The sequence below is a fragment of the Eptesicus fuscus genome, chromosome 6, assembly GCF_027574615.1.
Source record: "Eptesicus fuscus isolate TK198812 chromosome 6, DD_ASM_mEF_20220401, whole genome shotgun sequence".
Classification (NCBI taxonomy): domain Eukaryota; kingdom Metazoa; phylum Chordata; class Mammalia; order Chiroptera; family Vespertilionidae; genus Eptesicus; species Eptesicus fuscus.
In genome coordinates this window covers 40,186,699-40,211,188 of record NC_072478.1, presented here as the reverse complement: position 1 = coordinate 40,211,188, position 24,490 = coordinate 40,186,699, and the positions used below count along the sequence as shown (strand labels likewise).

The window sequence follows — 24,490 nt, the reverse complement described above, 5'->3', positions numbered from 1 at the left end:
CTCAGCGAGGAGCAAATTTAAGCTACAATGAGATAACGCTTCACACCTTCCAGAATGGCTACTACCAATAAATCAACAGCCAGTAAGTGCTGGCGAAAATGTGGAGAAAAGGGAACCCTAGTGCACTGTTGGGAATGCAGACTGGTGCAGCCACTGTGGGAAGCAGTGCGGAGTTTCCTCAAAAAATTAAAAGTGAAACTGCCTTTTGACCTGAGAACACACTTCTGGGAATGTATCCTAAGAATCATGAAACACCAATCAGAAAGAATAGAGGCACTTCTATGTTCATAGCAGCATATTTACAATAGCTAAGATCTGGAAACAGCGCAGTGCCCATTAGTAGATGTGTGGATAAAAAAAGCTATGGTACATTTACACAATGGAATACTAGGCAGCTATAAAAAAGAACTCTTACTTTTTGCGACAGCATGGATAGACCTGGAGATTATTATGCTAAGCAAATAAGCCAGTCAGAGAAAGACAAATAAATGCCATATGATCTCACCCATATGTGGAATTCAATGAACAAAATAAACTCATGAACAAAATAGAACCAGAGGTATGGATACATGGAACAGAATGACAGATGTCAGAGGGAAGGGATGTGTGGGGGACTGGATGAAAGAAGGTAAAGAGATTAGCCAAAGGACATGTATGCATAGTGCATGGACACAGACAACATTGTGGTGATGGCCAGAGAGAGGGGGGCCTGGGTGGAGGTAGGCAAAGGGGGTAGAATGGGGGGCATCTACAATAGTGTCAACAATAAAAAAGTAATAAAAAGTATAGTCATACAATTACAGTGGTAGGCTATACCATCTAGGTTTATTAAGTGCATTCTATGATGTTCACACAATGAGGAAATCATCTGATGGTGCATTTCTCAGAACTATCCCCATAGTTATGAAATGCATAACTTAAGAACACTAAAGAGATTCCACACAACTATAGAGCAGTGCTTCTTAAACTTTAGCATAAACCTTATCTGGAAAGGTTGTTAAATAAAACACATGTTGCTAGGCACCATCCCCAGCGATTGATTTAACAGGTCTGGAGTCAAGCCTAAGAATTTGCACTTCTACCAAGTTCCCAAGAAATGTTTCTGCTGTTGGTCAGGGGACCATACTTAGAGAATCACTGCCATGTAACAGCCCAGCCCCACCAATCCTTTCCTATAAAACCACTGAGTAAATAGTACTATGTGGAAACAGTACGGCAACTGCTCCTCACTTTATTCACTTCATACAAGAAGCACCTGTGTGGTCTCTGAGTGTCAAGATTTGAGTAAGCATGAAACTCTCCCTTCTGTTTGCTTAGCTGTTTTCTCCAGAGGCCTCAGAATATGCCCTTTATTATGAAATTTTCAGAGGCTGTCTGAAGTTATCAAGATAAAGCACAGAGCATGGGAAAAGCAGAGGTTTGCTTGCCTATGGAATAATCAGAACGCAGAGTATATTGGGAAAGGAACAGGTTTGAAAGCTGGACATAGATGAAGTTAGATCCCAACTTGATCATTTATTAGTTGTGCTAATTGGCCACTTACCTCTCTGAGCCCAAGTTTTTCATGTGTAAAATGAGAACATAAGAGGAGTGTTATGTTTGAATGAGGTAACATAGATGGTGAAGAATAAATGGTAGCTATTCCTATTGTAATCATGCATCCTAATTAAAGAAGGGAACCCACCTCTGTCTAAAGACATCCCCTAGATCCCATCCCCTCACCTTAATTTCCCTGTATTTTCATCCTACCCTCTCTTAATTTCTATAATCAGCATCTAAGCATGCTCAATCATTGCCATTTTATTCATTTTTAATATTTGTTTAAATATATGTTTTTATTTATTTCAGAGAGAAAAATGGAGGAGAGATAGAAAGAAACATCAATGATGAGAGAAAATCATTGACAGGCTGTCTCATGCTAGCCCCCTACCAGGGAACGAGCCCACAACCCAGGCATGTGCCCTGACCGGGAATCAAACCATATCTCATGATTCATGGGTTGACACTCAACCACTGAGCACACTGGCTGGGCAACCTTTGCCATTTTTAAAGCATTTTTAATTGACCCACTTTCCTCTCCAACTTTATCTAATGTCACTGTTCTTATTCTCAACTTCTTACATATAAGCTACTCTTCACCTATATTTTCTCCCTTCCAGTCACTACTGAATTCACTTTAACGTACACTGTGCTTCCCATCACTCCATTAATAGGTCTCTTAATTATCATCAACAGTGAGCTCTAGGCAATTTAAACCAATTTATTAATTTTAGTTCTCAACCTCCTACAATTCTCTTTAGCATTTGATAATATTACCCACAGCCATCTTTGAAAGACCCAGTTCCACTGACTTTCAGAACAATCCATTTTCCTGGATTTCCTTCCTATTCATCTAAGCAGCTTTTTCTCAGTAGCTTTTGTCAATATATCAACCTTTTCTTAACTATTTAATATTAGAATATCTCAGGTCTCTGTTCTAGGCTCTCTCTCTCATCATATCTCTCTCCCAAAATAATTTCATCCACAAGATGACATCAATTAATATCAATTGATCTTTCTACTTGGCTATTTCATTGGCACCTCAAACTCAGTATTTCCAACATTGAACTCAGGATCTTCCTCTGGAGTGTCCTCCATACAGTACAATTGCATCACCCTCCCCCCAAATGCTCAATCTAGAGAATTAGAGTCACTTGACTCCTCCCTTTTCCACATGTCCCACAATCAATCACTAAACTTGTCAATTCCAAAACTTAACTCTTGAATTTGCCTGCTGCTATTCATCCTTATTTTCCACTTCCTTAGTCCCTAGCATTATCAACTGTTACATGAACTAAGATAATAGTCATCGAACTGGTGTCCCCAAATCCAATGTTGTGCCTCTACAATGTTATGTCTGCATTACAAGCCAGAGAAAATTTTGAAAACGGAAGTGCCACTCATCTGCTTGACATTCAACCAATCAGTTGGTTCTCATTGTGTTTACAACCAAGTTTTATCTCCATTCCCTTAACAGGATCTACAGAGTTCTAAATGATTTGTTTCTTAACCACTCTTCAGTTTTATCACTTTCCCATAGTCTTTCTATTCCAGTTATACTTCATGAAGTTCAGTTCCTTGGTCATGTCATCCTCGGGTAATCATGCATGCTGTTTTATCTTCTGGAATCCTCTCTTCAACTTGCTAACTCCTACTCATCCTTTAAGACTTGGGTTACTTCTCAACATTTCTTAAGAGAAGCCATCCTTTTCAGACTGAGTAGAGTTCTTCTGTTATCATATTCTAAACCATCCTATAGTCCCTCTTTCATAGTAATTTAAAAAATTCAATATCTATCTTTGCTGCAAAATGTAACTCTATGAAGGTGGTGGAGTGAAAGGAGTAAGTGTGGTCTCATTTTTTTTTTTCTCACAGTATTCCCAGTGATTCATACAATTCATGTGCATTAGATAAATATTTGTGGACTGGCCTCCTAACTAATTGGGATATAGTATCAAAATCATTTTTAAAGCCCACATCAATTGATCTACTAATCTCATTGCTGGACATCAGTCTAAGTCAATACCTCCAAATTAAAGGGAAAGGCTTACACTTAAATAACCTAGAGAGTAGCAGCACCTAAAAAAACAATTTAAACCCTACTGATATCCCATAATAGAGAAGTGGGTAGTAAACCGTGGTACATCCATTAAAAAATAAATGATAGCCATTTAAAAATGATGCTAAGAATGTGAAAGAAAACAAAAAAAATATGTGAAAAAATAAATAGATTTCCAATGTTAGAAACAATAACAAATAACAGAAAAATCTAGGCATTTAAAGCAAGGAAAATAAACAAAAATGTCAACAATTGCCAACATTTACTAAATGGTGGGGTTTTCTGTTGTTTTTGCTTTCTATTTTCTCAGTCAACAGATTTTTTATAACTATCCTCTATAATAGGCTAAAATAATACACTATTACATTTATTTATTCAATTTCTCTCAAGAGCAAAACAAAATGGTCACCAATCCCTTATAGTTGATAACACAAAAAAACTAATCTTGACAGAGATTAAAAGGAAGAAAATAGAGTTTTTTTCCTTAAATTCAATATACAGAATGTTGTCTATTATTACTACCAAAGAGTTGGAATTAGAAAGTGATTGATTTATGCCATTTGACTTTTAAAGCCCCCAAAGGGCTGACATTGTTCTCATATAAGTCTATTTTTGAAGGTGACTGTGGCTCTATATAGATGAAACAGTTGAAACAAAAAGTAAATAATAAACTAACAAAGAACATATTTACCATTTTTAAGAAAGTCTGAATGTCCTCAATCCAATCGGAAGTGATGAATCTGGTACAAGCTCTTTGAGAAAGAGGTAAATGGAGTATAAAAGCCACACTGAGACAATGCAATTTACACAGATCTTCCACCCATTGCAAGCTTAAGCAATCCCCTTTCACCTGCATAAAATAAAGAAGGTAAGCCAGGGCACAGTGGCTGTGAGATACACATACAGCACACAGCAGTCGCTAGCCACATTCAACTATGCACGAATCACAGAATATAATCACATTCTTCATTCTACATTTTTGAAAAAGTTCTTTTCTTCATACATAAACTTGGCTGAGTTTATACAGATGTGCAGTAAGGGGGACAGGGAACTGCCAGTTCAATAGCAGTTTGCATAAAGTATTTTTTAGTATTCTCAGTTAAGCCAACCTTTACGTGAAATGACCAAGCAGCTAAATGAAGTAACGATCCTGCAAGACTCAGTACTGACAGAACCACACATTAAATGCTCTAGTCTGGCCCTACCTGGTTTTGCTCAGTGGATAGTGCTTCGACCTGCGATCTGAAGGGTCCCAGGTTTGATTCCAGTCAAGGGGACATGCCTGGGTTGCAGGCTCGATCCCCAGTAGGGGGCATGCAGGAGGCAGCCAATCAATGATTCTCTCTCATCATTGATGTTTCTATCTCTCTCTCCCTCTCCCTTCCTCTCTGAAATCAAAAAAAATATATTTTTAAAAAATGCTCTAGTCTGTCCAACGCATCACACTTTAAAAGTTACATTGAAAATTACTAGAGTGAGGAAATCAGGACATTTCTAAAACACTTATCGAATTAGAAAAAGGGTTAAGTGGACATATTTAACATGATAGGACAAAGACCTCAAAGCCATCTCCAAATTTACAAAACTAAGACTTGTTTCAGAATATCTCCAAAGGGCGAAATAGGTTCTAAAGGTAGAAATTCCAGAGAGTTACATTTGGTTTAGTATCGTTTTTCTGATAACACAATTTAAAATGGCTGGCCAATCATGTACAAATTTTTTACTAAGAATATACAGGTGGGGCAAAAGTAGATTTATAGTTGCGAGTTAAGCAAAACACAGAGTTTTTTTCTCCTTTTTTTTCTAATCCTCACCCAAGGATATGTTTTTATTAATTTTTAGAGAGAGGAAGGGAGAGAGAGAGAAACATCAATCAGTTGCCTCCTGGATGCCCCTCCCCCTTCATGTGGGATCAAACCCGCAACCTAGGTATGTGCCCTGACCGAGAATCAAACCCACCACCTTTTGATGTATGTGATGACACTCCAACCAACAGAGCCACCCAGCCAGGGCAAGTTTATGCTTTATTATTCATTAATTACTGTACTATTTACTGTGTTATTGTGTATTATTTACTGTTTCATTTTCCATGCTAACAATTGTAAACCTACTTTTGCCTCACCCTGTATTCAAGCAGCTATTGAAAAGCCAAATACTATATAAAGAATGCTATGTTAAAGATAACGAGTCCTGTTCATTTCTAAAATTGTAGAAGAGACAAACTTCATGTTTCTTTAATGAGAATACTTAATCAAGAATCCCACAGCACTCAAATTGTTTACAAAATAGTATGTGTACAAATGTGTGTGTCTGAGAGTGTGTGTCTGTGTGTGTGTGTGTGCCTATGTATGTGTGCACAAATATATAGGGATAACTATTTAGTTGAGAGCAAACCTATACTGGTCAACATATTCTTAATGAACTCTACCAAACATCAAAAGGTTAAGATTTTTAGTGTCTCTCCAGCGAAGATGGCACTAAGATACTACAGTAGGGATATTCTTTCAAAATACAGTTTGGTATCATGGAACTTGAACAAGGCAGACCCAGGTTCAATCCACACTGCTCTTTAATATATTTGGTTTAAGGAATGTTACATGCAATATCTGAACCTCAGTGTTCTCATATGTGAAATAGGGATAATATGCCGAAACCGGTTTGGCTCAATGGATAGAGCGTCGGCCTGCGGACTCAAGGGTCCCAGGTTCGATTCCGGTCAAAGGGCATGTGCCTTGGTTGCGGGCACATCCCCAGTGGGGGGTGTGCAAGAGGCAGCTGATGGATGTTTCTCTATCATCGATGTTTCTAACTATCCCTCTCTCTTCCTCTCTGTAAAAAATCAATAAAATATATTAAAAAAATAAATAAATAAATGAGATAGGGATAATAGTACCTCCCTTGAAAGGTTATTGTGAGAATTAACCCTTTGCACTCGCTTGCTTTTTTCTCGATTCCTTTATTCTACTCGGGATTTAATTTTTTAAATACCCCAGATTTTACAAAGCGCGGCAGTAGAATAAAAAACTGGAGTTTCTTTTCATATAAACTTATTTATTTGGATTTTTTTATATTTCAAATTATTGATACATTCAATAACCGTCACACTCGACATCCGAGTGCAAAAGGTTAATGACATTGAGGCATATAAAGTGCCCAGAACATTGCAACATTATAAGCTCTCACCAAGTACTAATTTCCTTTTTCATTTCCCCTTCCTCTGGATGGTTGGACAAATTTGATTAAATAAGTAATAAGGGAAACATCTGCATAGTAAAACACTAAACCTTATAGTGACACAATGGGTGTTTTTTAATAAACGAAATCTAGATTTTTCCCTTTTTTTTTTTTTGGAAGTGTATATAAATAAATTAAGGAAATAAATGAATACCAAGTGGAAGAAATGGTAGATGAAAGATATCAAAAGTTGAGCGCAATGGTGTTTCACAGTAAAATAATACCAGTCCCACCTGTTGGATGTTAGTTTCCTGACCAGAGGTGGTCTTCTTTCTGTTTTCTAAAAAGTCATGGTACATTCTCAAAGTCAAGGAGCATGAAGTAACACAAAGAACACGCCGAATGTCAGATCCTTCTGGCCAGAGTTGCTTAAGCAGAGAAATTATTTCCCATGCCTGTCACAGAAGAAAATTGTAAAATGTCATGGTACTTACAAAAATGTTTATTCATAACTGATCTTACTAGAAGAAATCATACAGAAAAGGATAGATTTGACCACATGAAACTACAAATATTGCTGTTAAAAATTATAAACATTTTAAATGAGAAAATTCCAAAAAATATTTCAGTGAAACCCTTAAACATTTAAATGTGTAAAGAGTGCCTATAAATCAATAGGAAAATATCTAAGTCTTTAACAAATGAGCAGATAACACACAAAAGAAACACTAATATAATAAAAGAAGAAAATGTTTAACCTCTTTAGTAATAAAAAGAACAATTAGATATCATATTTTTACTTTCAAGTTAGCAAAGTATATTTTAATGATAATAGCACTGGAATGTGATGCCATTTCTCTCATAGTTTCTCATATTTTGTTAATGATAATATAAATAGGTACAGAATTACTGCAAAGCTATTTGGCAATAGTGATGATTATCATTAAATATGGTGATACTTTTTGATTGGCTAGTCAAGTTCTAAATCTAGTTTAGGTAAATAATACAAAATGTGTAATGATAATAGCACTGGAATGTGATGCCATTTCTCTCATAGTTTCTCATAGTTTGTTAATGATAATATACATAGGTACAGAATTACTGCAAAGCTATTTGGCAATAGTGATGATTATCATTAAATATGCTGATACTTTTTGATTGGCTAGTCAAGTTCTAAATCTAGGTTAGGTAAATAATACAAAATGTGTACCAAGGTTTATGTACCAAGATGTTCACTACAAAGTTATTTGTAAAAGCCAATTTTCAAACAATTTAAAAGTTTAGCATTAAGGAAATATGTAAATAATAACATTAATTTAGAAAGTGAATACAAGGATATATGTAATATGTCTCAATTGTATAACAATACATAGAACACCATTGAAAGATTATATTTTTTAAAATGTGTAAAAATGGTATAATGATTATGAAAAGTTTTCAGAGGAATAACATTATGACACATTGAAATCTAGATATACTTCTATTAATAAAATTTAAGTCTCCCTATATTCCAATATGAGGCATTGTATTACAGGAAATTCATATTTTTTTTTATTTGTCTTCATTGTTGAAAGCATTAAAGATGTCCCCTTCCCCCTCCAATTCTCCCTCCACCCCACTCCTACCCCCTTCCCAGGCCTTCACCACATTTTCCTAAAATCCTATCATATACACATAGATATATAATTTTGTGGGATTTCCATGTAGCTAAAAACAATAGTCTATAGTAATCAACTTCCTAGAAACATATTAAGCATTTTATTTATACTTGTAAATATTCTTCACAAAGTCATTCCCTCAGAATTAAGACAGACTAGATACTACAAAATAACTGTATAAGGGAACCATTAACAGATTCCAGGTCCTCAATCCCTCATGCTCCTGAGCCCCACTTGCCCCCAAATCAAGGCTTTGTAGTGACCAAAGAGAGATTGACCAAAAGTGCAGAAAACATAAAGGAGACACTTTAGTGAAAAGGAGGCCACTAGCATTAAATCTACTCCAGTCTGAAAATACAATGATAACCAGGTAGAACATAACACAAACTACAGAAGACAACTTTCAAATTACTGGTATGCACAACTTACAGCATCCGATGGCACATAAAAGGACCAGGCACACGATTTAAAGACACAGACTAGATTTATAAGGACCAATATAACCTAAAAAGATAGGAACTACTTACAGAATAGGAATTACTTAAAGCCGTGGTCGGCAAACTGCGGCTCTTTGGCCCCTTGAGTGTGGCCCTTCCACAAAATACCACAGCCTGGGCGAGTCTATTTTGAAGTGGCATTAGAAGAAGTTTAAGTTTAAAAAAATTTGGCTCTCAAAAGCAATTCCAATCGTTGTACTGTTGGTATTTGGCTCTGTTGACTAATGAGTTTGCCGACCACTGATAAAGGAACAATCTTCTGAAAACACAATTCTGGGTCCTTCGCAGATCACCCCTGCACCCAAGCCCCCGACCACCCCTGCACCCAAGACTCCGGCCACCCGGGCCTCAACGGGGCCCCTTGCCTCCCCCGGGAGGCCTCCTACGCGTGCCTGGCTTCTCGGGGCTCCACTGGGAGAAGGGGCTGAGAGAGAAGGCGGCCGGGGACCTGGACGCACTGGCCTTTGATGGACGGACCTACATCGCGTACCTCAATGCTGTGACGGAGAGCGAGAAGGCGCTGCAGAGCGGCCACTTGGAGCTGAGCCTGGCACCGAGGCCACGCAGGGGCGGCTGCCGGGAGCCGCAAGGCCTCGGGCTGGGCCACCACCTCGCGCTGGCCATCGAGGACGGCCGCCTGCAGCTGCCCTGCGACCTGGGCTCCCAGCCCGTGGCGCTGCGCTCCCCACACCCGTCAACACCAACCGCAGGTTGCGGGCCAGGGGGCACAGGGAACGGGAAGGCTCCCCGGCTCCTCCCGCTGGGGCCACCAGCTGGACAGGGAAGGCCTGGAGGGTCCGCCTTGGCTGCCTGCGGGACGTGGGTAGGACGGCGGCCGCCGCACCTGCTGGAAGACGCACTCACCAAGCCCCAAGCCGAGCTCGGACCCTGTCCCACGCCGCAGCCCGCCCACCTGCTGTAATTATTTTCTATTTTTGTAAACTCCTTGCTTTTTGGATAGGCTTTTCCTGCCTGCGTTTTGGCAGGAGGGACTCTCGGCCTGGCCTCCCTCCTGTCCAGACAGGCGAGCTGCAGAGACAAACTCGAGGCCACGGGACTCTCTGGGCGGACATGGCCACAGGGCAGGGGTGGCTTGAACAGCAGCCTCAGGACACATCCTCTGCCCTGGCCACCTCATCCCAGCGCATCCCACTGGGCTTCCCTGCTTGTTGGCAGACCGCCCCCACACATGGAGCTCCACCTGACCAGTCTGTCCCCAGAGCGGGGAGCTGCTGCCAGGTGGAGGGGGCCTTCCCAGGCCTCCCCTGAGCTGGTCCTCGTCCCACTGGGAGGGGCCAGCCTCATCAGGACTGGCCTGGAGCAGAGCCTGGCGGCCCCTCCTGGGACAACACTGTGACTTAGAGATGACGTTCCTGCTAGGGCCACCGGCATCCCTGCTCCGGCTGTGTCTGCCCGCCCCAGGGTGCTGGAGGCAGAGGCCAGGCCCAGGACTGTCCGGAGCCCTACCCTCAGGTGGCCCTGCCCGCCCACCCAGCCCCCTGGGACACGGCTGTGTCCCTTCCTGTCACCCCGGGAGTGGGCCAGTGTGGTGTGGTTGGTGTCCATTGCCTGCTTGCCTGGGCAGCCAGCCTCCAGGCCTGACCACCAGCAGAATTCTCAATGCATTGATTTTACTTGACGTCTGGGGAGTGGTGCTCAGTGTGCCCAAGAGCATCTGAGGACACCACACGCAATGACCCGGGGCTGGCTGGGTGTTGGACTGAGGCCCAGAAGTGGGTGCAGGGATGGCAGAGATGGCTGTGAAGCCAGAAACGCCTTAAACTACAACATCATGTCTCATCCCGACCAGCCCGTGCCCGCCTGTACCCCTTACTGGGGAGTGGCAGCCCCAATTCCTACAGCCGGGGCTGAAGGAAGCCCCCATATGTCCCATTACTAACACCTCCAGTCTGTGTCTGTCAATCACCATGAAATAAAGTATGAACACGTTAAAAAACAAACAACAACAAAAACATAGCTCTGGGGAGAAAACAAAGCTGAAAGGAAGAAAGAAGCATCCTATAACAATTAAGTAGTGAAGGGGAAAAGAAGACAAAGCCGAACACTAGGTCACTGGAAGATAAAAGAAAACCACAAAATCCTAGGACTCACAACCCCTCGTCCACCACCAAAATAAAAAAAAACAAAATTCCCCCTAATACTGCCTTGACTCTGCTAGATTGACAGAAAGGGGCATGATTAAATTGAGTTAGATTAAATTATTAAATTAGGAATCTTAGAAACATTAGGGGAAGCTGTTTGCAAAGTATTTGAGAATCTTTTTTTATAATTAAACAATTCTTGAAAATAAAATAACTCTTAAATAAGTTTCAATACCTCTTCAATCATATTGTCCCATCTTAAATTTCCAAAAACAGGTTCAAATGCCAAAACCCTACATCCTTCTAATTGTTTAATCAGGGCTTTATAAGCATCCTCAATCTTCTTTTCATTCTGTAAAAGGAAGACAAATCACATAAATTGTCAAAAATATCTAATTACTTTCTAATTCAGAAAAATCAGATATTGAAGACAAAATTATTACTTTTTTAAGCAAAAAAAAAAAAAAGTTTTACACTAATTATAGATCGTCAACACTGCTTTTAAAGCCTTCCAGCCAGTATTATTTTTGTCTCGGAATTTAGTGCATTTAATTTTTTAAACAATTTTATGAAAGTGTAGTTATCATAACATAAAGTTCACTCACATTAAGGGTACAATTCTATGGTTTTAGGTAAATGTAGAGAGTGTCTGGGCAAAGGTCGTCACCTGAGTCCAGCAGCTCGGCAAAGCCATGTCCTGGAAATATACCTTGCCAAAAGGCAGGAATGTTGTCAGTCCTAACCTACAGCTCAGGTGCCAGGGGGTGGGTGCCATTATCTAAGTTCAGCCAGGCACCAGGGGCGGACGCAATTATCCAGGCTCAGTCAGGCCTGACAATTACGAGAAGCCACAAGAATGAAGAATTGCAGCTTGATCTTCAGTAAGCATCCTATATAATAAAGAGGTAATATGCAAATTGGCCCTCATGCCCTTGCACAAGATGGCTGCCCCCATGTGGTCAAAGATGGCCGCCACAGGGGAGAGCAGTTGGGGGTTACCAGGCCAGCAGGGGAGGGCAGTTGGGGGCAATTGGGCCAGCAGGGGAGCAGTTAGGCGTCAATCAGGCTGGCAGGGGAGTGGTTAGGGGGTGATCAGGCTGGCAGGCAGGTGTGCGGTTGGGAGCCAGCAGTCGGGCATTCCCTGAGGGGTCCTAGATTAGGGTGCAGGCTGGGCTGAGGGATACTCCCCACCCCTCCTCCTCCTCCCAGTGCATGAATTTCATGCACCGGGCCTCTAGTATTTCACATAATTTCCTTTGTCTTAAACTCTAGTAAAACTTCCTGATATCATGCTGTATATAATAAACGTGCTGCACTAGCTCTGGCTCACTGTCTCTCCATCTGAGAACAGTGTCCCACCAGGTCCCAGCTTTCCCTACTGTCTCTGTGTCTGTTTATTTCTTTTTCTCAATGGCCAGTTGCCCCTACTCAGGACTCATTCATTCTCTAAATGTTCTGGATGCGGCTGGAGAACCCCCATAGGTAAATGTACAGAGGTGTGCAACCATAACCATAATCTAATTTTACAACATTTCCAAAATCTCAAAAAGAAACACTGTGTCCATTCTATTTTATTATGAAAAATTTCAAACATACACATAAGTAGAGAATAGCATAACCTACTCCAAAGTACCTATCATTCAGCAAAGGCCCTTAGCAACATACATTGCACTTTTATTTGCATATCACACAGTCCTCAAATTGATAAATAATCTCTTTAAGTTGATTGTTTAGTAAATTAGAAAATAAATTATTTTATCAAAAATAAAATCCTCCATTAAGCCCTGGTCCGTGTGGCTCAGTTGGCTGAGCATAGTCTCATGCACCAAAAAGTCATGGGTTTGATTCCTGGTCAGGGCGCATGCCTGGGGATTGGCTCGATCCCCAGTAGGAAGTGTGCAGGGGGTAGCCAATTGATGTTTCTCTCTCATGGATGTTTCTCTCTACCTCATCCTTCCTCTCTTTCTAAAATTAATAAAAAGATATTTTAAAAATTCCTCTTAAAGAGAGATTGGGAAGAATATTCATAGGGCACTCTTCAAACTCGGATTCAGAAATTGCTCTAACAGAATAAAATGAGATAAATTGACTATAGGTCCTCTTCCCAATATAAAAATGAATCCCTGGACTGTTCAGCTAACAGTAAACAACTAGAGTTTGATGACTGGAGTTCTAACTAAAGCAAAATAAACGATCTTATCAGATTTTATGATAACCAGTTGGAGGTCTCCAAAACCATGAGGGAGTGTGTGACACTATTTTCAAAGAGTAAAAAAATGTTAGCTGACTCAAAAATCATATAGAATTATCTTCATATTAAAAATTCACTGTATGTAGTGAAAATTAAACAGAAATTAGATTTCTTTATAAAATCAGTATGTACTTTTGACCCAAGAGTTCAATATAGTAATTGTCAAGTATACCAAAAAACAAAATATTAAGATCATGGAATCAAAATCCTAAATGCTTATTAATCTCATTAATGATTTAATGTTAAGAAATAAACTTATTTCAATTATTTTCCTTCTTCATCAACCTTCTCCATGGTTTTCTCATTAAAAGCTACTGTTTTTAATATCATTTTATCAGTATGTCTCAGCAACAGAGGCATATATTTTACCTTCTTTTTAATACATTTTTGACCCTCATACCACACAGTAATTAAACAAATAAAGGCTGGAGTCAGACTGCCTCTTTTCAAATCCATACTCTGTTATTAATTTAGTATTGATGATGAGCAGATTGCTTATTCAGATATCTACTTCCTTATCTGCAAAACAGATGATACTAACACCTACCTTGCAGGGTTGTTGTGAGGTTTAAATAAAATGACTCATGGGATGAACCAAGCACTATTGTTATGACCGGAAATGCTCAATGAATGAGTGCACTTGTATCTTTATTATTATTAATGCTCAATATCTCTGTGTTAAATCTATGATAATTTCCATAGAAGAGGTAAAAATAGAACTGAGTCAAATAATTTAGAAAATTACTTAAAGTTATGGAAGAAATTTTGATATAAATTACCTGCTTGAAAAACATTTGTTGTCTGTGCTTGCTTGGCATAAAGTATGCATAAAGTCGAAGAATGTCAGATGCTTGTCCTGAGGAAAGCACAGCATTGACCTTCATTGACCAAGACTGAATGATTAAAAAGTTGAAGAGATATGTTTGTAGATCATTCAAGCCTTCATCTGCAACTATCAGGAAATATGGGTAACTCTCTTCCAAAAAATTTTTCCATTCTTGTGATAAGCATCCAGAAAATTGTGTTCGGACATCAATGGTGTTATTATGCTGAAGATGAAGAATTAAAGCAGTCCTCAAAGAAAGAAGTTCAGGGAAGTTGAAATATGCATATTCAGCATCCTGTGTGGGAGGGGTAAAGTACATTATTTTGAAATTATCATTTAGTAGTTTGCCACTTTAGTTAACACATATCATTAAAGTTATTAAAGGAATAGGTTCCAACACACTTCTGCTCTGTTTTATAGTCAGGGAATAGACCTTTAAACCTTGACTGTCATCTCACTAATACATGCCATAAACCACAATTTGGATGTAAATATGTGTATCCCTTTTAAGCAGTCACACAATACTCAGGATTGATCACACTTTCCCATTCTAATTCTTTTCCTCTCCAATCTCATTTCAAAAAGAAGAAAAAAAAGGACACAAAAATATGTCAAAGCAAATGGTGGATATAAATTATCCAGGAAAAGGAAGGTGTGGTGGATCATTTTATTTGAGAAGATTGTCCCCAGGTCATTGAGACCCTCCTGAAACTGCATAGGTTTTTCTCAATAGACCAAAATTAGTGCAATAAACTGATTGTAAGAGTTAGGCTAGAAACCTGGATCTTTATTCAAAACACTGCTTGCAAGCAGTCAGCAATATTAAAAAAAAAAATCCAATAATAGTGTGGATTGAAAAACGTTATTGAACAGACGTACACCAAACGCCTTCAGGGATAGGACGAGGAAGGGGTGATAGTGGTTATACATGTCTGTATTTAAACTGATAAAATGTTATGATTAATTGTACTTATAATAAAAAAGCGGACCAAATATATTCCCTTGGAGGTAGGTACTACAGATCAAATAATGAAAAAGCAGCGTTAGTGAGTTTGACATTCTTTTGGGATCAAATACATTGACTGCTGAGTTTTAAAGACAGAAGTTGGAAGTCTAGAATCCAGAGATCCATTAGACCACGGTTTAGGAGATTTATCATCCTCTTTCATGATCCTGCATGTCCTTACAACAAAGTTCCATTACTGTGAATAATAAACAATTTTTTTTGTAACTTCTGAATACTGTGATTATGGGTAACTGTTTTCTGTTCTTCCCTTTAAATTCTCTAAATATTTATAGATATATTTCAATTTGTAATAAGAAAACACTTTTATAATAGAAATTTTAGTTTTAGTTCTCAAATCATAGAAAAGGATTCAACTGTCACATGGTACCTTGAAGAAAACTATGGCAAATTGTCCTCCTTTACTAATAATATCCACAAGGTAGCGTTCAACCAAATAGAAGAAATGAAGGTCCTGCCCCTGCTTTAACGATTTCTCACATATGAACATGACAAGCAATGAATCTCCATCAATCAGAAAAAATTCAGATTCAACAAAATCATTGAATATACTGGAATACCTAAAGTCAAAACAAAAATTAGATATAAATTAAATAAGGTCCAAAAAAAGGCAGCAGCCTTGTTATTATCATCAATAGCTGAATTTACTGAGTAACCATTCATGTCAGAATCAATGCTAAAATATTTCAAATATACCCATATACATGACTATTTTTCATAAAAAGAAGGCAGGATCAGTCCATTCTATAGAGAAGGGAACTTGGGCACAAAATGATAGGAAAGATTATCTAAAGCAATAAGGCAAAACCTGGATTGGACTCAGGAATTTAACACCTATATTTTGAATATGGACCTGTATCATATTTTCTTCTTGCTTAATCAATCTCATTCTTTTATAAAATAACTAGAGGCCGAGTGCACGAAATTTGTGCATGGGAGGGGGGTCCCTCAGTCCGACCTAAACCCTCTCGCAATCCAGGACTGCTGGCTCCTAACCACTCGCCTGCCTGCCTGCCTGATTGCCCCTACCTGCCTCTGCTTGCCGGCCTGATTGACCCCTAACTGCTCCCCTGCTGGCTTGGTCGCCTCCTGACTGCCCCCTGCTGGCCTGGTTGTCCACTAACTGCCCCCGTGCCAGCCTGGTTGCCCCCTAACTGTCCCCCTGCTGACCTGGTCACCCCCTAACTGTCCGGAAGGAAGTCGGACATCTGGAAGATGTCCGGTCGACCCAGTCTAATTAGCATATTACCCTTTTATTAGTAAAATTAGTATAGATGTTGCCGAAACAGGTTTGGCTCAGTGGATAGAGCATCAGTCTTCCTACTGAAGGGTCCCAGGTTCGATTCCGGTCAAGGGCATGTACATTGGTTACAGGCACATCCCCAGTAGGGGGTGTGCAGGAGGCAGCTGGTCGATGTTTCTCTCTCATCAATGTTTCTAGCTCTCTGTCCCTCTCCTTTCCTCTCTGTAAAAAGTCAATAAAATATATATATATTTTAAAAAATGATTAGTATAGATGGGTTCATTGAAGCTGTAGACAAAGAATGCAAGACAAAAATGTTCTTATTCACCATCAAACAGTTTTAAAAATTCTGTGTTAAATAATCATATATACAACTATATACATATTTAATGCACTATAATATATACTAAGATAGATGATAAGATAGATAAATAGAGATCACTTTAAGGTCAAATAGATATATATAAGTAGGACATAGAATTTTATATTTATTACTCACTCAGCTTTTGGCATTTCACTCAAAATTAACTCTGAAATTTCCTCTAAAAACATCCTATATTTTTCTAAACCTAAAAAAAAAGAAAATGGGTTATTTTCAATCAGTCTTTTTTTTTAAGAAAAAAGAAACAGAAATAAAACTTTTAAAATCTAATAACATGCAGTTTTAGAAATTATGAATATTTAAATTGAAAATTACCCATCCTTGCTGCTACCTGCGCCTCCAACCTGAACGGGAAAATATTAAGTATAGTAAAAATCCTTTACTTGGGTACCTCTAAGTGGCAGTTATTAATGAAAATGGCAGACCTACAAAAAAGAGAAGAAAAATTAGAAATTTATTTATTCCATTAACAAATAGTATTGAATGACTACTGTGTGTTAAACAAAACATAGGACACTGGGAATACAAGAACAGACCAAAGTCAACATGCTGTCAATTCTCATGAAGCTTAAAATCTCTCAGGAAAGACAAATATTAATCAGAGAATCATATAAAGAGTGGAAAATTAAAAATGTGACAAAATCAAAGAAGTTGGAGAAGGCTACTCCAAAGAAGTAATGCTTAGACTGACTTCTGAGGGATCAAAAAATATGCAAGGACTGTAGCATTTCAGGCAAAGAGAATACCTGAATACCATGTGCAAAAGCCCTGTGGCATGAAAAAGTGTGGACGGAACTAGATACTGAAAAGAAGCCAGCCAGAATGGAGTGGAGAAAGTGAGGGAGAGCTAGCTGTGCTAGGGAGGACTATAGAAATATAAGGGCACTCAAAGCCTTTGAGGGCATGTTTCTGATCCTAAAATCCACTGACAGATTTTAAGCAGACAGTATTATAATTGGATTTATCTATTGAAAGATTACACTGGTACAGTACAGAGAATAGACAGGATGAAAGCAAAGATCCAGTTAGTAAAGTAGAGAGAAAGCCATTGTTAGACGAGTCATGACAGTAGTTTGATCTAATAGAGCTTGATGGTTGTTTGAAGCACATACTGATAGTAAATATTTAGCAGGTGAGTTTGACAAGATCTGGTAAAGAATCAGGTGTGAACAGAGAAGAGGAGATAGTGAGCGTTGGCAAGAATAACTCCCTAGGATTCTACCTAATGCAACAGCATGAATAAGTAGGCCATTCCCTAGGCAATAAACCCTGGAAATAGGTCATATTTCAGGGAAATATCATTTGTGGTCAATGAGAGTTTGACTTGCTTTTGAGACTTAACCACAGAAATGTCATGTAAAAAAATATACAGTACAAGAAGTCAAATACAAGGTCTAGGCTAGACCTGAATATGTGAGTAATTTGAGTATTACGATACGTAAGGTCAGTGCTGAACAGAAAGATACATCATCATTCAAGAAAAGAAAATGACCGAAAATCCAGTTTTGCAGACCACTAATCCTATGTAATAAAGAGGTAATATGCAATTGACCATCACTCTAACACACAAGATGGCCGCCCCTATGTGGACACAAGATGGCCACCACAAGATGGCTGGCAGGGGAGGGACCAGGCCTGCAAGGGAGGGCAGTTGGGGGTAATCAGGCCTGCAGGGGAGGGCAGTTGGGGGGATCAGGCCTTCAGGGGAGGACAGTTGGGGGGGGACGCAGGGCTGCAGTGGAGGGCAGTTGCAGGGTGGGGGACAAGTCCAGCATGGGACAAGGCCAGCAGGGGAGGGCAGTTGGGGTGACCAGGCTGGCAGGGGAGGGTAGTTGGGGGGGACCAGGCCTGCAGGGAAGGACAGTTGGGAGGGACAAGGCCTGCAGGGGAGGGCAGTTGGGGGCAACCAGGCCTGCAGGGGACGGCAGTTGGGGGGGGACCAGGTCGGCAGGAGAGGGCAGTTGGGGGTTACCAGGCCAGAAGGGGAGGGCAGTTGGGGGCAATCGGGCCAGCAAGGGAGCAGTTAGGCATCGGTCAGACTGGCAGAGGAGTGGTTAGGGGGTGTTCAGGCTAGCAGGCAGGCGAGCAGTTGAGAGCCACCAGGCCCGGATTGTGAGGGAGATGTCCGACTGCTGGTTTAGGCCCCATCCAGGGATCAGGTCTAAACCAGCAGTTGGACATCCCCCGAGGGGTCCCAGAGTGTAGAGCAGGAGTCCTCAAACTACGGGCCACATGCGGGTGTTTTTTGCCGTTTTGTTTTTTTACTTCAAAATAATATATGTTCAGTGTGCATAGGAATTTGTTCATAGTTTTTTTAAAACTATAGTCTGGCCCTCCAATGGTCTGAGGGACAGTGAACTGGCCTCCTGTTTAAAAAGTTTGAGGACTCCTGGTGTAGAGGGTGCAGGCTGGGCTGAGGGACAACCACCGCCCCCCCCCCTCCTCACCCCCCACCCCCCGTGCACAAATTTCATGCGGAGGGCCTCTAGTATTTAATAAATGTCTAGAGAGGAGGAAACATCTGCAAAGGTAACTGAGAAAAACACTATAACAATGGTAGAAGAAAATGCACTTGAGCATTTTGTCACAGTAAACAAATATTGAGGCATTTCTCAAACATGCATACAGTGTGTTAGGGCTATGAAACTCAGATGATAGATAGATAGATAGATAGATAGATAGATAGATAGATAGATAGATAGATAGATAGATATTATATGACATTAAGGAATATATAATGGTGAGATACATATTGATATTAAATTAATAATGCAGTGAAGATGTAGCTATAAAAAATGAGTACATTTGAAGAAAGAAGAAATTACTATGGGCTGGAAAGTTTACGAGACAACAGAGACAGGGGCAGAAGCATGTTTTCTCACTCATCCAGTTATCCCATCCTTTTTCAAAGACATTTAGAGCATCTACTCATCACTAAGCACTGTATTTGCTGCAATATATGGAAATATGCATGAAATATGGTCCCCTCTGGTTACCATCTGCTAAGGGTTTAAAGATAATTAAATCAAACAGTATAATGTAATGTGTGATTGAGCAGAAATGGCATAAGAAGCCATTAGAGAACTGAAAAGGAGTTCTTTAATCAACTGGAGTGATCAGGGTTCTGTGTTCTGAGGTTTCAAGCACACATTGAAAAGATGAAAAATTTTAGCATGTTGGGGAAGGTAAGAGATATAGAAGATCACATTCTATGTAGCAAAGCAGCACTGGTTTAATGTACAGAGATGTGAAACATGACAAGTTTGAGTTTCCACAGTCACTATACATGGCATAACAGAGGGTAATCTGATTGTAGATGAAAATAAAGTATGGACCAGATGATAAGATCTTTTGCCCAGGGAAGAAGTTTAGGCATTTTCCCAAAACTCTCTGCCATTCATTTCATGCAATCCTCAACCTCACTATTTGCACATTTGCCATACTGTCTTTCTTCAGTTCTGCAAGTGATATGTGCTCAAACGGAAAAGATGAGTCAGTGAGAACCAAGTGGACAAGAGAAACTTAGCCACAAATATGTTACAAAGGGGAAACCTCAGAAAAGATAGTGTCCGATTCTACAAGATGAAATAAGTCCCAGATATTCACATTGTCCTTAATGTCTCAGGAATTTTTTATGGTATTCCTAGGACAAATTAAATATCTAATAGTTCATTTGTTAAGAAGTTAGCTCCAAACAAATTAGTAAGTCCTAACAACCTCCTTTGAAAATATATAATACACATAAATTGAGAGAAATAATAGTTTTTATAATTAAATAACAATTACTAATGAAACGTGTGTGCCTGTTGGACACTGTGCAACTTTTCAACAATGGCCATAATGGCAGAATAAAACCCTTCTTAATTTAACAATTAAGGCCTCCTGCCTACCCTCTTCTCACATATCCTATAGAAAACTTTCCCTAGTAAATTTTACCCCAAACTTATACCTGGCTTAACTTTTACACAGAATTTACAATCATATGCCCAGCTCACTCTTATTTAAGGAAGCGGCATGTTAAGAAAAATAAAGCCAACTACCTCCATAATAACCTCTGAATGAATATGCATTAAAAATTAGAATTATGCTCAGCTGGCATGGCTCAGTGGTTGAACATAGACCTATGAACTAGGAGGTCATGGTTCAATTCCATGGTCAGGGCACATGGCAGGGTTGCAGGCTCGATACCCAGTGTGGGGTATGCAGGAGACAGCCGATCAATGATTCTCTCTCATAATTTTAAAAAATATGTATGTTTATTTCAGAGAGGAAGGGAGAGGGAGAAAGAGATAGAAACATCAATGATAAAATAGAATCACTGATTGGCTCTCTTCTGCACTTCCCACATTGGGGATCAAGGCAACAACCAGGGCATGTGCCCTGACCACGGAATCAAACCATGACCTCCTGGTTCACAGGTCAATGCTCAACCACTGAGCCACACGGGCCAGCAGGAAAAATCTTTTTTTCCCCCCCTTGGGATGAACTTTTCATGGCTCCTTTCGTAAGTGCCTCAAGGGGGAAAGGGAGCGTCCCATGAGCACTCATTAATTGCACTCTTTTGTTTCCTTCTCTCCTCTATGTCTGTTAGGTTGTCATTAAAAAAAAAAAAAAAGATTTTATAAAGAGAGAAATCCAAATCTCTCTGAGACCATGGAATGTATTCTTAGGTTACTAATCAGAAGTTTTTAAAAGACAAAATAATTTCTCTAAGAAAATCCTAAAATAAACTTTGGTCATTGAGCAGATGCTTTTCTTACTATTTGTCCTACCTGAAACCTGACAAGATATTTCAAAGAATTTATTAACTCTAAGATCAGAAATTTGGCAAGCTTAGAAGTCAAGTAAAATGTTTTAAGCCTTAGTAGCTTTCAAGGTCTTTCTGATATTAGATAACCAGGAATGTAAACACAGGCCACAACTGCCCAAGACTAAATAAACCAAAGGGAAAGAAGTACAAATGTCTGGAAAAGTTCCGATGTCTGAGCAGCACTCCCCTCAGTCTCCTTAAAAAATGGTTTATCAAGGACGAATGCAAATCTGAGCCACCTGAATGAATATATTTAACTTGTTACAACTATTGTAAGTTAATGGATTTTTCCTTATTTTACTTGTCTCATGGCTAAAAAATGTTTAATTAAAACTATCAGGGCTCTAGTTGTCTATATATATATATATGTGTGTGTGTGTGTGTATGTGTGAATATATATGTTGTCTACTTCCAGAGAATGAATCAAATGGTTTATAAAGAGCTCTATTTAATAGGCTTAAATAAATTAAGCTTTTATATAAATAAGAAATAGAAACTGTCCTAGTTATTTCAAAAATTTTCCTCAAAATTAAGCTGGCTAAAATTGAATTTCCTTTAATAAGGGTTATTTTTAAAAATTAGGCTTTTTAATAACAATGGTGTGTTTTTGTAAAGCTAAAACTTCATTTCTCTGCTAAACAGACCACACACAAAAAAACAACATTCCTGTACTATGGATATGTTCTTTAAAAAGTTAAAGAAAACAAAGATTTTATGTTTTATATAAATAATTTTCTGTATTTTTTTATAATCAGGTCTTTTATTAACTTAACCAAGTATTCTTAATATTAAAAGAGCTAAATTTTGCTCGCAACTATGCAACCTTCTGTATTTGTCTTTGAAATTTTTTATTGTCACTTTGAATAATGAATAATTAAGTATTATTTCATTATGTGTTGTTCCACAAGGACATATGACTTTATTTGACCAAATGTTTTTTTTTGTTTTGTTTTGTTTTTTAAATATATTTTATTGATTTTTTACAGAGAGGAAGGGAGAGGGATAGAGAGCTAGAAACATCGATGAGAGAGAGAGACATCGACCAGCTGCCTCCTGCACACCCCGGCTGGGGATGTGCCCGCAACCAAGGTACATGCCCTTGACCAGAATCGAACCTGGGACCTTTCAGTCCGCAGGCCGATGCTCTATCCACTGAGCCAAACCGGTTTCGGCTGACCAAATGTTTTAAAACGTTTGATGTTTTTGACAACTTCCCAAGATCAAATGTTCTAAATAATAACTTTGGGATGTTCCAGAGGCTCCTGAAACATTTTAAAGAAAATTTATCTCTCCTCATAAAAAGGGAAAAATAAGCTAATCAGGTTTATTTGGTATGTTAAACACACAGGAAGGATAGTCAAGTAACTAACGCCAACTAACTTACAGTATTTCTGTCTCTGGAAGTTATAAATTTTATCATGCCTTTGAAATGAAAATACCAAGGAACTGAGCAAATCATTGCTCACAGAGACAGAGGGGGAAAAATAGTGTTTTTTAAAAAAATACAAACTGCTACATAACTTCCCTTACCAAAACTGGTTTGTAAAAGAGCTATGTTTTTACAAAACTACTAAAAACAATAATGATAAAATGAAATGACTGTATATAAAATATAAGATGTATGTTTTTAATAGAAGAAAATAGGAAGCATGAAGATTCCTTTTTGTTGAGAGAAAAAAAAAGAAAATGTTCTTTTGAGATAAGGAAGTTATAAAGATATTTGAGGGGTTATTTTAGGTATCTGGGGTTTTGTTTGGTTTTTTGTCTGTTGGTTTTTGTTGGGGGTTTTTTGTGTGTGTGAAGCAAGAAAAAGGAAAGTAATGTTGGTCTAACGTAAAATGTTTGTTTCAAAATAAGGAAAAAAAGATAGGTCAAAAAGTGAAAGGTATATGTATGTTCCAGAAGGTTGGTGGAAGTTGTAGAAGGTTCATGGGGACAGGATCTTAAACAAATAATTAATATATGGTTAAACTAAGTTTTGAATGGATAACTAAGTCAATTGCATCGTTTAAATATGTATGAATATGAACTCTCGCCAGATTTTTAATTGTAGCCATTTTTAAGTCTTTTATCATTTATAGAAAATTGTTATTTTATTCAGCTATGCTGGAGGGAAAAGTATTCCTACAAATATGTTTCATCTTCAAAGATTCATTTAAAAAAGAAAAACCCTGACAAACTGTAAAATGCAGGTTTCTAATAACTTTAAAAATGTTAGCACTGAAATGGATAGTTACACAACTCTAAGGAAAAACTGGATGCATAAAACTGCTAACAAAAAGATAAAGATCAATAAGAATTAATACCATGGGACTAAATGAACTGATAAGAATTATAATAATTTTAATATTTTTATATGCAATATTACTAGTTTTTTATCTTTGTCTTATCTATCCTAAGATACCTATGTCCTACAGCAATTTGGTAAATTAGACATTTGTAAATAAAATTAAAACATTTATTTTAAAAATATTTTTTTCTTCCTACCTGATACCTCTAAAATTTCAGGTAATCGTAATGTGTGAACAAATTTAGAGATGTTGACTCTTGGATTCATGTTTCCCAATTTATTATTATTTTTTTAATCCTGACCTGAGGATAATTTCCATTAATTTTTAGAGAGAGTGGAAGGGAGGGAGACACACAGAGAGAGAGAGAAACATTGATGTGAGAAAGACACATCAATTGGTTGCCTTCTGCACACCAGGCCCGGGGCTGGAGATTGAGCCTGCAACCCAGGTACATGCCCTTGACCAGAATGGAACCTGGGACCCTTAAGTCCTCAGGCTGAGACTCTATCCACTGAGCAAACCAGCTAGGGCATGTTTCCCAATTTAAAGAAATTGCTTACACCTAATTTGACTGCTCAACCAATATAGGATTTGAAATGTTAAAATTACTTGGAAATGAAACAGATGACAGCTG

General features: G+C 38.7%; 1 protein-coding gene across 1 annotated transcript in view; it reads right to left on the bottom strand.

Moving 5' to 3' along the window:
* Positions 1-24,122, bottom strand: part of LOC103290898 (probable ATP-dependent RNA helicase DDX60) — a 102,316-nt gene extending 78,194 nt beyond the window's left edge. Inside the window, exons 1-7 of the mRNA XM_054716732.1 lie at positions 24,053-24,122; positions 16,873-16,942; positions 15,501-15,690; positions 14,060-14,401; positions 11,265-11,381; positions 7,066-7,227; positions 4,290-4,448 (exon numbers count right to left, since the gene is read on the bottom strand). Coding sequence (XP_054572707.1) covers positions 4,290-4,448; positions 7,066-7,227; positions 11,265-11,381; positions 14,060-14,401; positions 15,501-15,690; positions 16,873-16,942; positions 24,053-24,122 — 1,110 coding nt within the window. The remainder of the gene's footprint in view (positions 1-4,289; positions 4,449-7,065; positions 7,228-11,264; positions 11,382-14,059; positions 14,402-15,500; positions 15,691-16,872; positions 16,943-24,052) is intronic.
* Between the last annotated feature and the right edge of the window lie 368 nt (positions 24,123-24,490).